This window comes from Mesitornis unicolor, unplaced genomic scaffold (genome assembly GCF_000695765.1).
Source record: "Mesitornis unicolor isolate BGI_N332 unplaced genomic scaffold, ASM69576v1 scaffold339, whole genome shotgun sequence".
NCBI classification, from domain to species: domain Eukaryota; kingdom Metazoa; phylum Chordata; class Aves; order Mesitornithiformes; family Mesitornithidae; genus Mesitornis; species Mesitornis unicolor.
In genome coordinates, this window is record NW_010205049.1 from 1 (window position 1) to 15,466 (window position 15,466).

The 15,466-nt window shown below is 47.3% G+C and overlaps 1 protein-coding gene across 1 annotated transcript; it reads right to left on the reverse strand.

Moving 5' to 3' along the window:
- Nucleotides 1-2,385: 2,385 nt before the first annotated feature.
- On the reverse strand, nucleotides 2,386-10,830 carry BAHD1 (bromo adjacent homology domain containing 1; the record flags this gene model as incomplete). The annotated part of the gene is made up of 4 exons (XM_010191240.1): nucleotides 9,186-10,830; nucleotides 5,526-5,887; nucleotides 3,477-3,636; nucleotides 2,386-2,462 (listed from the first exon to the last, which is right to left on the reverse strand). Coding segments are annotated over exons 1-4 (2,232 nt in total), but the record flags the coding sequence as incomplete, so codon positions are not given.
- Between the last annotated feature and the right edge of the window lie 4,636 nt (nucleotides 10,831-15,466).

Here is a 15,466-nt window from a genome sequence, read left to right on the forward strand (position 1 = left end):
CTTCCAACTCCTCATATTCTGTCATTCTGTGCTCATAGATACTCTTTAGAGTCAAAACTTCACATAACCCAGACGCCTTCCAGATGTTTTGAGACCTGTTTACAGCACACACCAGAATATTATCCAGCAACACAAGAGCAAACCATGAAGAGTTCTCCCACCATTTAACACCATCCAGCACAGTTTGTGAGGCCAAGAGTCCAAATCCCACACACACACCAACATTACAACAGCAGCAAGGCCACTGCCAGCTACACAACTCAGCCTCGTTTTTCCACGGAGGTGTGACAGACAGCTTGTGGTCACCCCTGAGAAGAGTCCCAGGAGATGAGCTTTTGCACTGCTGCACTGGAAAAAATAAAAGCAGCGGTTTTGAAAGGGCTATTGGGATGCCTAGGAATGGTGATACAGGTAAGAGGGAGGAAGGTTGAGTCCATCAGTAGAAGTCCTGCAGAGGCTCAGAAAAAAACAAACCTACAAAAGGTGCCTTTGCTGCAGCTTATCCAAAATCTCACTTTATGCACAGACTTCATGTGGAAGGAGCTTTCAGACAGCATCCAGAAAACCCAGGGTGTAATGCTCCTGCAGGGACGGGGTTGGAGCTGCCCCCACTTACACATTCCTCTGAGCTCCATCCTGAGGGATGTTTTTCATGCATTTTGGAAGGGTACTGGAAACCCTTCAAATTAATTTGTACCACTAAGAGTTGAAATCGAGGTCAAATAGCACTTTGCTGTCTTTACTACACTACCCTGTGACAGAAGACCAGTCTTTCTAACCCATCTCTATATCGAAGCTAAAGGAAAACCTTCTCCAGCCCTTTCTTCATCTCAATTCAATTAAAAAGGTTGGTTTAGTGAAGTAGCAACAGCCTTTTTGCCACAGGCTACTTTAGGAAACTCAGCTCTGCGGCAGGCAGGACTGGTTAGATATGGGGCAATCCAGACAGAGCCATCTGAAAGAGTTTCAGGTGTGGTTAGATAAGCAAAGATGAGCACTGGGAATAAGGATGCTCTGCACAGGTCTGGAAGCAATACCTGCAGGCTTCATTTCTGCTCACAGCCCCAAGGAAGGGGGCTGGAAGGAAAGACTCACAAGAGGGTCACTGTTTGGGGACACAAAGATAGTTTCTCATCAGAGAAACTGGAAATGCCACACTTTGCTTCTGCATTTTGGGGTTTTGGTCAACTCCTTCAGCCAAAACCATCTGAGTCATCTTTGACAAGCCCATCCCAGCCACTCAGCCCAAATGGCACAGTCTCAAATTTGAGGTCTTGTGTAATGAAGCAGGCGTGCAAAAAACTGGCTTGATTCCTCCTGGCCAGACTACTCACTAGCTCTCTCCACTAAAATGCAACTGGAAGCAGTCATGATTCACTTACAGACCAGAAAACTGTAAGATGCCACATTTTAGTACAGAAACTCATCTGTGCACTGGAAGCCAGGCAGGTCCTGGCTGTTACCTGCTCTTATCCCCCTCTCATCCCTTTTATTTAAAAAAGTTTGTTGGTTTTTTGTTTGGTTTTGGTTTTTTTTTGGTGGTTGTGGTTTTTTTTTTCCCCAAAAAAGAGGCATCAATTATTTTGGTGGGTTGAAAACAGCAGTAAATTCTCCATTCCCAGTTTAAAAAACAGCTTGTTCTATCACCCAGCACAAGCCCATGCAAAGCAGAGCAAGGCGTGAAGTTGTAACGATTCACACGTTTTTTTTCTTTTAAAAAAACACGAACTCTATTATACTGGCACAGCATCCTCGAGTCACTCTTTAATTCTCATCATAAATCTATGCAGGGAAAGGCTGACGCATCCACGTTTCTGCACAAAACAAACAAGTTTCTGGGGTTTAAGAAGCAGATTAAGGGATTTATGTTAAAAAGGCAGCACATGATATAGGTGCTCCAGCGTACTGCAGAACTGCTGCACGAGCTTTCGCACTGAGCTCTGCATTTCTGGGTGAATTAAAATATCCTCCCTGGAAAGGTGCCTGATCTCGATTCAAGAGAAACTCAGTCTTCCTTACTCCTAAGGTAGCGGTCAAAAGAACTTTTCACAGAATACACAGAATTGTGAGATTAAAGGGACAAACGTTAAAACTCACAGGCAGCCACATGAAGCACACAGCGGCTTCTGTTACGGCCCAGAGGGGCTACACATGACGATAAATTTGGGTAAAGCCCATCTGTAGGACACTGCCACTCAACGCATCTGGCAACAGCTGCCTCACAGCCAAGAGACAGCTTTGTTTTGCTCAAAACAGAAGCTCAGCGCCCTGAGTTTAAGGCCAGCCAGAACTGTAGGGAGATAACCCAGGCTAATCCCCTCTTCCTGCAGAAATGCAGCCACACCGAGTCACCCTCGCCCCCAGTTTCGCAGTTGGATGGCTCACCTGGTGCATGCTGGGATTGCGGCCTCCCTGAGTGTGCTCCGGTCTGTAATACCACAGGAGGCTCATCATCAGTTCCCCTGCAAGAAGATTTATTAAAATACGTCAAAGTCTCAGCCTTCTCGTAGTGTTTTCCTGCTAATATCCAGCTTCCTCATCCTGCTTCATCTCTTTTGCTCCCATAGCACTCACATAGAGGCAGCTGTGCCGTGATAAATATTTCATGCTGAACTAGGTGTCCTTTTGTTACAGCAAGGAGCTGTACCAAGTTGGTCACGCTATTCCATTACACCTTCGTCCCCTTCTACCTGTGTTACGTTGTCACACAGAGATCAGATAGGCACAAAGCAAAAAAAAAGATACAAAAAAAGAAAGTTTCCATCTGAAAAAAGAATCCATTCGGACAGCGAGCTGGGGAAGATGCTCAGCCAAAGATCAGTACTTGCAGCATTCACCTGCGAGTTATTAACTCTCAAGTTAATGCCAGAATTGCTCTTGCAGGAGGACATGACCAAGATGGGCCTCACCACACATTAATCGCTCCGTTGACGTATAACTTGCTAAAAGGTTGGGTTTTTTTCAAAAAAGACCTGTACTTTACAACATTTGGCACAGCTTCCTTGGCTCAGGCATCACCTACTCAGGCAAGGGACCTTAACACCACAACCACACCACGCCAAATCACCACCTCTGCTTGGGTCCCATCAAGAGCCTCTGCAGACAAGCCCATGGCTCCACTCCAGCTCCCAGCCCAGATGCTGGATGGAGCATCTGAGCAAACAGCAGCTCCCGAGATGTCTCTTGCAATGAAATAACAAAGGAGATCATTGCTAAGACGGGCACTTGGCAGATATTATGTGCTTTCACGACCAGGAAGACTTTGATTACCAGTCCCAGGCTAGTGATTAAAGAGCATTTCAATTCCTGGAACAATCTGAACGAAAGCCATGGAGCTAAATCTCTTCCTCTTCATCACCCAGTCTGGCAGCAGTGGAGTACCCTAACAAGCTTGCAGCTCTCCTGAGATCCATCACTTCCCCGGTTCCAGCTCAGCATCAAGCACAGAGACAACACACCGTGTCTAGGCACAGTACCTGTTTTGGGGTCTTCCCACAGTGCCGATATCTTCGCGACGTATGGCATAGATTTCTTCCGGGGTCCTGATTTCAAGAGGACAGTATCTCGTACCCGGATGATCTCCCCATCTCTCTCCACGGCCTGGTAGCTCTTGCGAACAGCAGGCTCTGGTTCATTCTACACCATTAGAACACACAAAAAATAAAGCAACCTGAGCACATAGGCAAAGTTTATTGCTTGCTACCCCAATCCAAAACTCCTTTGGTTCTGCTGCGAGTTAAAAGCTTCCCTAAGTCTACTCAGTTAAGTGCTTCTACTCCAAGAGATCTCTGAGAGAAGTCATACAGCATAATACCACTTGTAGCATCACAATTCCCACCAGACTGGTTTATAAAAGCAAAAATCAGGTCAAACGAATTACCTTTACCACAGGCAGGGAAAAAGAAAGAAAGGAAAAAGAAAGTTCACTGAGGAGTAACCCCCAAGTGCTCACAGGTCCTACGTTGCCACCATTTTCAAATAAAGGAAAACACAACTATTTCACCTTTGTAGCGCTGGCAGGAAGGAGCAGCTGACCAGCAGGACAGCAAGTCTCACAAAAGTACGTACTTCTGAAACTAATGCCTTTTATTTCAAATTTTTAAAAGATTTGCTCCTTCAGTTCTGCATCCAACCAACCAACCATCAGAAAAAGCACCATTTTATCCGCCTACCTGTAGGTGTGCGCTTCCTTCATCTTAAAAGGCACAGAAAAATAGGCATGTTTTGAATGGTTGGTGTTTCTCCAATACAAACATCGTAAGAAAACAAACCAAACAAAAAATCTTTCACATGAACAGGGCAGGGAGTGACAGGGAGGCCATGGCATAAAGCTTTTCTTGACGACACTGCTAACATTTCCTTTGTACCCTCGAAAATTAAAAAATGACAGCTTTTTGGACTGCGAGCTGGGGGATTTGATTTGATTTTTGCTCTGAAAACTCACTTCAGAACGCCTTAGCAGTGTGGGTTTAACCTCCTGCCAGATCGCCCAGGCGAAGGCAGAAGCATTATGTGCCAGGACCTAAGGAGATTAACGCTGCACTGCTCCTTTCGAAGTGCCAAAGTCTGAGCGACAGATGCAAGAGGCCCATCGCTGGCTTTCATGGGCTTCATCCTTGCACAGCCCACGGGACCTGTACACGGCCCAAAGAGCTGAAGCTACACAACCCATCCTGGATGATGCTCTCAGCAGCTTGAGGTTACACCCCTGCACCAAGGGCAGCATACACGAGTCCGCTTGGACCACAGCTCCCCTTGCCGCTTACATTTACTGCCTGCAGTTCAATGCCTTTTACCACCTTCCCACACAGCATGTGGGTCCACAGCTCTTCTGCTTTAATAACATGAAGGATATTACCTTCTCCCTTTAATTAACTGCACTTAATTAAATTTTCTGGCAGGAAATCGCCCATCTTGCAGAAGCCAGTCTGTGCCCCTGAACACAAGTGGGAAAGCACAAACAAGAAATCCTTGAAGGAGTGACTGACCGTGTCACTGTATAAGTTACAAGAAGGGGGACAGCGGGTGCTAGGAGTCCCATCTGGGAGCCAGGATACTGGCTCAGTCCTCTGTGCTCTCTGGGAGATCCTGACCAGGCTATAGACGTTTTCTCCAACAGGTTTGCCCTAAGCCAGGCAGAAGAAGCTGGAGGACAATCTCTGTAGAATGGACTCACACGTGCAACAGGTACCACCCTTGCAAATGCTGAAGTCAGAAGTATTCATCATCGTGGCATTTCAGCTGATGCTAGCACAGGAGGGGCAGGTTTTCCTTCCTTCCCAAACAGCCTGTCACGCTGTGCAAGGTAATACCAGGACGCACGAGAAAAACAAAGCCGACAGCAGCTTGGCCTCAAAGCAAGGCATTATTTGCTTGTGCAAGAGGTTCTAGATGACATCTAGTGACCACCTCCACCTCGGGGCAAGACCCAAAACGCTTCCAAGCCTCCGTGATCTTAGTCCCCTGCAGATGCACAAACAGCTATAGCCATAAACACACAAAAGCAGCACTCCAGAGACACCTACCACAACGTAGACGGCTTTCTCGCAGGCTGCGCCAACAGGGATCCAGCCATTGGTAGCTCTCCGCCTGCTAATGCGCTGCTGCTTTGGATGGGAATGGCCTCCTGCTGCTTTGCTGTCAGAGGCGTGGAGACAGCCGGGGGTATTTCGGAGACCAGATTTGGAGCCGCTGGGAGGCTTAGAGCTCTGCGGACATTCTCGGGCCATGGTCTGAGGGTCAGAGTTGGGCGTCTGTAGATGAGGAACGGGTTCTGCAGCCGGTGGCACGCTGGGTACAGGACATCCTGAGAGCGGGTGGGCAGGTGAGGCGGGGTGCCCTGCCACAGGGATTGTGAGGTTCAGCTGGTCCAGAGACTTGCAGCCTTCTAACGGAAGGGAAGAAAAGAAGCATGTATCTCACGTGAAATACAAGACAAGTGCACAATCGAGGCTGTCCCGAACTACCAGCGCTTTCCTCAAAATTCCCTTTATTGCATTACAGCAGTAAAGACTCTTCACGTTGTAATTTCATTTTGCGCTGTCACTGGCTTCTAAAAGCAAAGACATTTCTAAGCCTGTGACGCTCCAATATGTTGCTGCCGATGACACTGCACGACAACAAACCCGTCTGAAATCCCCCGAAGTAATGCCAGCCGGTAATACATATACGGCTGGCCAGTCTCCAAAGCAGTTCCAGCCTGTCAATATGTATAACAGAAATAAAAGGCTTATCGAAACGATGGGAAGGATTAAACCACACTAGCAGAAGCAGCCAGCTTCTTTCAAAAAGCCGAATTCTACTAATCAGGGAAAATTGAGAAGATTCTCCGTATTAACTCCAGAAATATGAAACATCTCTGTAAGATGATGCACGCCGCTGTCTTCAGCAAAACCACGTCCCTAAAACCGACGCGTTAACCACAACGGGTTAGTGACTTAGCAACGCTGCCTCTCAAAAGCATCCCAGAACACCTCACACCACTTCAGGAGTCACAAAACAAGCATCAACCCAGGCCAACGCGTCCGACCGAAGGGCAAGTCGAATCTGAACTACCTGCTGCCAGCAGGAAGAAAGCTCCCAGGCCAATAGATGATGCACTCCTATTCCCTAAAACTGAAAGCGTGCTTTTTGGGGTGAGCAAACAGGCAGCTTCAGGCAACCTTCAGGAGGTGCCTCCTGACTGGAGCATGTCCGAGCACATCTGTGGGACTGCCGCAGAGCTGCTAAAAAAAGGAATCTAGAAGTGAAAAAACATCTGAAGTCACAAAGCTCCAGCTGAGTAACGGCTGAGATCCCCTCAGAAGAACAGGAAATTATTGCCTCCTGTCTCCGACTTGACTCTCCCTAAGAGGGCTGCAACAAAGCCACTGCTGAACTGCACTGCACTGCTGCAGATCGCCGTGGACTTTGCTGACCCCGAGCGAGCCAACGCGTCAGGATGCGAGTTCAGGTATCCTGCCTGGCCTTGGCAGACACAGGACCCATAGAGCAGTGAATCACTGAGTGTTTTACTTACAAAAGCAGTTTTCAAGCTTCGACTAAAACAGGATGAAGCCCCATAAAAAGTATCTACTGTATTTCAGGAAAGCAGCACAGACTCGGCCTTGCTGGCACCTCCAGGACTCCTTCCTTGGTCGCAGACACTTCCAGCCCCTCCAGCGCCGCTGGGCTGAAGCGTTATCTCGCAGCCTGTGCGATCTCATCCTTGCTGCCCTGCTTTCAAACTGCATGCTGCAAAGAATCCCTGCGATGGGGAATGCAACGCCTCTCTCCTGCGTGTGGCAGGCCACGACTGCCCAAGATCACAGCCTGATCCCTTCAGCTGTACTAAACAGTCACAGGTATTTCCATATGAACATCTCTAACACACCAAGAGAGACGGGTATAACACAAGGCTCGTGACACATCAAGCTGGATCCTCTCCTGCTAGTGCTCTCAGATAGGAGTACTTCAGCTGAGAGCAACAGTCTCCTTAATTCAGTAAAATAACCCACTCTGGGGAAGGATGAGATTTCAGAGGCATACACAGATGTGAAAATCATCTCCTAAGCATAAGTCCCCATTAATATTCTAGGAGTCCTCCTTATACACTTCAATCCACAAAACAAAGGGTAAATTTTTCCAGTGTCGTAGACTCCAAAATAAAAGTTGCTCACAGGAAGGAAATCACACAGAGAAAGATCTTGACAGCGGGATAAAACACCGCTGGTAAATACGTGGTCCTGGAACAGGTACTGTCCCTGCCAGCACCACAAGAAATTCCTGAGTTCGCAGGGAAATACTCCAGAAAACAGTGTTTGCACTGCCTGCGTCCTTCTGGAGGCACTAAGTCAGAGGAACTGGCATGCAAAATTTTGGGAACAAAGTCAACTGACACGACCTCAGGGCACTACACAGAAAACTATCAGACGAGAACACATTGCTGAGCCAGTTGTCTTGCAAGCATTATTCCGCTTTAAGGAGCGCCGAAGCCACCAGCGAACACCGTCAAGCTGCCACCGTAGGAAGCAACATCACGACGGCAGGGATATTCAGGGAAAATGGAAATTATCCTTCAACCAAGTGCTCCTGAGTTTCAGCAGCTTCCTACAATGGACGATGACAAAGCCTTGCGTAAACCGAGCACCGAACCAAAACTTCACCCACCTACCTGAAAATCTGATTTAAGCGGCTAAGTCGTGTCTCCTTTTGACTCAGACACGCGGTTGACTGAAACACTGATGTTATGCTAACAGCTAAAGCAGCAGCCTCCTCTATAGACCGTTTGCAAATGGCAGCACTGTCTAGATTGATGGCTTTTATACCAAGTACCGGTGTCTGATAACCCCCACACAACAATCCGGCTTTAAAGATTTCACAAGATATGTTTCAATAGCAAAAGCAAAGCTCCACGATCGAGCACACTGGAGGACAAAGTCTGAAAAACAAGGGAGAGAAGAGAGCCACGCCAGCATCTACATCACCTCTTACACCATCACCTGTTCTCGTTTCAATGCCTCATTTTCAGACATTAAGAGCGAAGATGGGACCACTACTCCCCAAATTAAACAGTGTACCCAGCACTTACGTCCCCGCAGTGAAATTCAAGCATCAGTCCAAACAGTAAGCTCGAATTGAATTGTTAGCACAGCCCTGCCAGATCTGATCTATAAAATCTTAAAGGACTGCATCCCCCATTGCAACTTGCACCAGCGAGAGGCAGTGCCTGCTTCTTCACACTGCGCTGCTTCGCAAGGATGCTTCGGTCCCAAGCGCGAGCTTTTGGGAATGGAGGAGTAACTAAGCCCAATGTGCTTTCAGAGCGGCACAGCAGGATGGCAAGAAGCCTTGCAGAGCGTGTAGGAACTAAAACCCACTCATTTTACACAGATCAAAGCTAAGCTGTTAGCTCCAGCATGGTAAGTCATGAGTCACCTTCTCACTGCCCAAATCCTTTCACTGATTCTACGCTTTCCACACCAATAAGACCTTTCAGTGGGAAAAACCCTCAGGGCTAAAAACGGGGGAAGGGGAGGCAAAACGTGGACTCGTTCCGATCTGCAGTTCTGCTGCCAAGCTGAGACGCACCACGCACAGAGGGAGCTTGCCTCCTGGCAACGAGCTACCTTCGTTAGCCACCGTGCCGAGTCAGCCCTTTGCTCCTAGGAACCTCCAACGAGATTTGCTCGTACTTTGCACCTTACCTGCTGCAAAAGGCATTTTGTAGGGGTAGCTGTTCCGTCCTGCGTGCACGCTGCTAATCCTGCCCTCCGGCACGTGCACGACTCCACAGACGCTGTAACTGTTAATCGCCGTTCCTTCCCCGCAGCAGTACGGAGAGTTACACCAGTGGAGTGGCTGGAAATGAACGCCTGACGGCAAGGAACCGGGTGATACCAAGAGCCCCTCGCAGGTAGCAGATTGCGAAAGCTCATCCTTGGGGTAAACGGAGCAGTGAGAGTAGCCACTGTATCCACTTTGGCCATAATAAACGTAAAACCCGTTCAATGGGGTCAGATCTGAGGATTCGTAGAGACATCCACAATCCGTGTGATTTCCGGGCACAGGCAAGGGAGGGAACTGCTGCACGGGAAAGGAAGGCTGATGAAATTCCTGTTTGGGGGTTGGGGATTTCTCTCCGGGTCTTCCATACTCCGGCTTCATGGAAGCTTGTCCACCCATAAGCAAAGGCAGTCTGTGGTAGAAAACCTCTGTGCTAGCATAGGAGCTAGACAGCGACTCGTAAGGGACGGGTTCTGTCGTCCCGTAGAGCCTAGAGGAGTCCCGCTGCTCTCCCTTCCCAAAAGCACGTAGAGCAAGTCCTTGCCAGCCGTGCTGACCCTCCATTTTTAAGCTAGCCATCTCCTTCTTGGATTTGACACAATTCTTCCTGCCAGCTTTGGCCCACTTGAGTGTAGATTTTGAACAGTGGTTCTCGGACTTGCCCTCTCCGTCCGATTTACTCCTTTGCTTTAGGGGTTGGTCTTTCTCATGTGTCAGCTTCAGAAAGGCCACGGCATTCAGGCTGGCCAGTCGCTTTGGGGTGGGATGATAGGAGATGGCACCGTCCTCCCTCTTTGTCCCATCATCAAAGACCTCATCCAGTGAATGGTCACAGCTATTGCATTTCTGACTGGGCTCATGCCGGTTTTTTCCTTTACCTGTTTTCACAGCTGCTTTTTCCAGCGCAGGCCAGTTGTCACCAGCTTTGCAATGCAAGCTCTTAACGCTACAGTCTCCCCCAGCTTTAACAGAGTCTTTCCGAAAACGCCTGCCAGATAATAAGCCATCATCCCGTTCAAAGAGCAGATTGTTCACTGCCTCTGCGTTCAGCGAGGCCAGCCTGCGTTTCCTGGGCTCTGAAGGAGCAGCATCAAGGTCTTGCTCTGTCCCTGGATAAGTTATTGTGCACTTTTCCCCAGATGAATCGCTCTTCCCTGCTCCCACAGGCTGAACTTGTTCAGAGAACAAAGCAGGTCCCAAACCCTCCATCCAACTGGGAAGGTCCTTTTTTTTACAGCTCGGGGTCTGTTTTGACAGAGATCCTGCCACATCCTCCAGCCTGGTGAGGAGCACCTTGCAGGTCTTTTTGTTCACCGAGGGGAGCAGCCGTCTCCGCAGTGGGTACGTCTTTCGCACTTCACGCAAAGTCTTATTTTTGTTCCCCACAAACCCACTCGGACAGTTCGAAGCCTCAGTGGCATCTCCATCTCTCAGTTCACCACACTCTGCCTCGCTCCTGTCCATCCTCCTGCTGCCTGTTGGTGATGAAGCTTGGCCAGCAGAACCAGCTGGATGTTTCAGAAGGAAAAGTTGTTTCTTCCGGGCATGCGTCATAGGATCAATGTCCAATCCTGAGAACAAATCGAAAAACACATCTATTAGCATCACTCAGAGGGAGCCACCTCCTCACAATGCACCAACTGCCAATTAGGAAATATTTGGGGAAGCTTGTTTCTATACACCGTAGAGCCTTTTTGGGTGATGGCCAGTTAAGCCAATTAAGAGACAGGATGCAATGAGACGTGGTTTAATATTAAGCCACAGAACACGATAGCAATTAAAAGCAAGGCGGTGACGGCAAATGCCACAGCAGCTGGGAAAACCAGTGCGTGGCCAGTGTTTCTCCCAGCTCCCAATCCAAGCGTGTTCCCTTTTACACTGATGCCGTTTCTAACGCATTACAAATTCTCATCAAATCTACTAAAGCTGATGTGAATGCAGGTCCAGGGCACACAGCAGAAATAAATCCCAGGCATTTGACTGCTTGCATGTCGATACAGGTAGGCTGTTTCATTGTCATTTTCTGAAACAATTAGACAAAAGAAAAACAGAAAGTCCACCTACTCATGCGAAAAGTAAATTTGGCCTATTAAGCAGAGATCTGCCAACATTAATAAATTAAATACATGCAAATCTCTATGCAGGTTAGAACCTGGCTACTCGCTGCTGCTGTTCCCTACAGTTGCACTTTATAAATGTCGTGGACATTAAACCACCAAATCATCGTGTCTGACAAAGAGGCCCTTAAAACGCATTTATGGGTTAAAAGGAATTACTTATCTGTATGCCATTCCTGACTTTTCATCTAGATGCTACGTCAAGACCCTGTTCAAAACCAACACAAATTACTAAAAGAGAAAGAGATAAGAATCTGCACCCGGAACAGGAACCGCCTTGCTGAAAGCCCGGCCGAGCAAACCAACACCCAGCACCCTAAGGAAGCTGCTGGCAGACCGGACGGCTTCAGCACATCAGCACTTTCCCAGCCAGGTCAAACATCACAGAAGTGCCCTGGCTCCGGTCCACCGTAGGCGGGAATTTTTCCTGCAAATGCACAAGGCCTCTCAAGAGGTCTCCGTGGAAAGGTGAGGAGTCATGTGTTGGCTTCCCAAGTTATCCAGCAAACTAAACATGAGTTTTTAATTTCCCCCGTTCCGTTTTCAGCAGAAGGGCTACCACGTCTCTGCACTCCTGTATTTCAGCTTCAGCAAGTGACCTGCAGCAGGCTTGTGCCAGGTATTTAAAGAATTAAGCAATTTTGCAGTCTGAAGGAGCACACGTTCACATAAGAAGTTGTGGGTCTAATGCTAAGAAAGGATACGGGTAGGTGACACTAACCTAACCTATAAACGCTAAAAAAGTTCGCACAATTGCAAGATACTGGAATAGATTTAATTAAGCCTGTATCTGAGCATTGGAAACAGCAGAAAAGGACAACTGCTTGCATTTAATTGTATTTATTAAACAGTCAGATTCCCTTTATTGGCACCAGAGAGTCAGTCTTCATATTAGCATCAGCCTAGGAGTGCTTCGATCCTCCCTGTAATCAGGCATTTGCTGGAACACCCCTCAATTGACACCATCGACACTGGTCTGCCACTTCCGAGGCTCTTAATTAAAGCTACTACTGCTTTTGCAGTGATTAGAACAAAGCTGCCGAATTGCAAGAACTGTTCGTTTGATATGGTTTAATCAAGCTGATAATTAGATTATCTATTTGAAATAAGCCCACTGTGTTTTAATTGACTCGCTTATAGATGCATTAACTAAAAGAAACGTAGCAATTGAAAGCCACTGTGGTTTGCACGTCGCTTTTCTACATGTTGGGCTCTTCCTGATATGCTCTGGGGTAACTGAGCTCTTACACCCTGTTACACACAGGATACTTCCCTTGGGTAGTGCCCGAACAGGAGTGCTCTGTGGGGAGCAAACATTCAGGACCATCTGTGTTTTTCTGGTAAGAAAAACAGGTTCTAGAAGTTAGGAGGATGCTTATCAAGTCAACCAATTTCAGCCAATTTCAATTATCAGTCAATTTACCCCAGAATTGGAATTCTTCTTGCACAAGAGCCTAAATTGACCACACATAACCTCTGGAGTTTGCAAGAGGACTATAATTTAAAAAAGAAATCAGGCAGAGCAGGGTTTGGCTGTGGTAGACCAGGCATCTTACAGAACCATGCCCTAGGGAGGATAACTTTTTCCCAGGCTGTATGGACCAGTGGTTTCACCGCAACTCTCATCCTATTTTCTGTTGTCCTGCCTGAGAGACTCGGTCTCCGGCAGAAGTGCTCAGAGGAGTGAAAAACCTAAAATAAACAACTGTGGTTTGCCTTAAAAAACCAGCATCAGCCCCTTCTTTCTCCTCAAGCTTTCGCAAGCAGCGGACTGACCTTCTGGCCACTCGCCACACATCCTCGCAGGGGCTTTAGAGCCCATTAGTACGTGAATGAGCGTTATCTATTAAAACCCGAGGACTTCAGACACAACTTCATTCATACCACAGCCGCTGTACGCTTAAAAAACGTCCAGTAGAGACTGAAGGAAGACGACTTTTCCAACAGATGAGTAGAGTCATTAACACATCGACTGTCTTTCCTGTTTTACCCCGTAGGGAATGTCAAGACAAACAATAGCTTAAATAAAGTCTCTTTTCTGGAACCACAGCACAGGAACCATAGCATTCTCTAAGTTACAATACCTGAAATGAAAACTTTTTCTTTCCTTTTCTTTTTCTGATGTACATTTCCTAGAACTGTGAGGAATCCACCTCCCTCTCCGAAGCCCAAATGCAAGACCCGTCTTCCAGCGCACAACAGGTAGCAACGTCTCGCCGTGTTGTAACGCACTTACAGCTAATGCTCTAACCCAGCTTTCATCCCTGACAGGCTGCAACCGGGAACGTCAAGAGAAACACTCGAGCTGAACATGCAAAGATGACAATACAGATACCGAGTCAAAAAAAAAACCGCATTAAAGCGGGAAGAGCATCGAGATTCAACGCAATCCATTTTAAGAGTCTCAGACGCGCGAGTCCTTTGACGCGACGAGCTCTTCAGCACAAGAGTAATCAAGCAACCACAGGCAGCTGGGTTTTTAATTTGTTATTTCTTTTTATTAAAAGAGGTTATGTCTGCATAGATCTCCTTCTTGGCATCTCGTCTCCACGTTCTCTCTCCCCCACTGGCGGGTTAGCTGCTCTGATGCTACGAAGCACTTATCTGCAGAAGAAGAAATAAGTATCTGGAAATGTCTGGAAAGTCAAAGTAAACCAACCCCACACATTTTGGCATTATAGCCAAGTAAATCCTATGATTTAGGAAGAAAAACACCGGTACCATCCGGCAACACTTCCACGTGATTGCAAACCCTCCAAAATCCAACTTTGCAGCGGAAACACAGGACAATGCATAGAAACACAACCAGAGTAACTGAAGTAATGTCAACTTCTGCGTTTACTCTCTTAACAATTTCCACAATGGATTCCTTAGCTAAAAAAAAACCCAAACCAAATCAAACCCAGCCAAAAAACCCAACCCCAACCAAAAATAACCCCCTTAAAAAACCCCCAAGAACCAACAAACAAAAATCAGCCAAATTTCTCCTTGACCGACTCAGTTTGGACACAGACGGTTGTTCTTCCAGATCACACCTCACTAAAAGCCTCAAGTCCAAAGTCAGGGGAATTCTGTTTGTCTTCAAATGCATGACTGAATCCCATTTGTTCTGCTGCCTCAGTATTATCAGTAGAAATAAACCAAACTCAAGTCGTCACAAAGGCTCGGTTTTCACACAGGGAACTTCCCCATAATATTACTGTGATAAAACAACCACGTCCTGCAGCTTGGTCTGTAGAAGCTGAGGCACTGTTTATCCTCCCAAGTCCTTTTTCTGACATAATACTCTAACAGAGGTGGGAACAAACAGGTTTGGCATCTATAACGAATCTCGTTATTCCAGAGCCATACGCAACGTGAATTTATTACAAACCATCGTGACCAAGGAGGGGGGCGTGTGGAGACATCAACAGCTGGCTCCATATCCCACAGAAGCCAAGTGCAAGTGCAATGTTTTAGATATGTGCCTTGACATCTCTTTTGGAGAAACTCTTTCACCTCTTCTCCAAAGTCACTCTCAGCCTGGAGGATTTTGGGTATTTTTCTGTTCTCCATGATTTAAGACAAGGGGTAACGGACACAAACTGGAGCACAGGAGGTTCCACTGAAATTGGAGAAGAAACTTCTTCTCAGTGAGGGTGACAGAGCCCTGGCCCAGGCTGCCCAGAGAGGTTGTGGAGTCTCCTTCTCTGCAGACATTCAAAACCCGCCTGGACGCCTTCCTGTGTAACCTCATCTGGGTGTTCCTGCTCCGGCAGGGGGATTGGACTGGATGAGCTTTGGAGGTCCCTTCCAATCCCTAACGTTCTGTGATTGTGTGATTTGCCAAACATGGGTGCAGAAAGAGCCGCTTTGAGCCTTGGGCTAAGGAGGGATTGCTGTAGGACTGCTATAGTGATGCTATTGCCAGTTCTGGAGAGGTATTGTGGTAGGCATGAAGCAAAAACCTACTAAGCCATGAATTAATTCATCCACACAGCAAGCACACACAGCAACAGGTAACAGTCTTACTAGACTCCTCTATCAAACAAACAAAAAAAACCAACAAAACCAACCGGGTCCAGTCCTGTTCAATCTCTTCATAA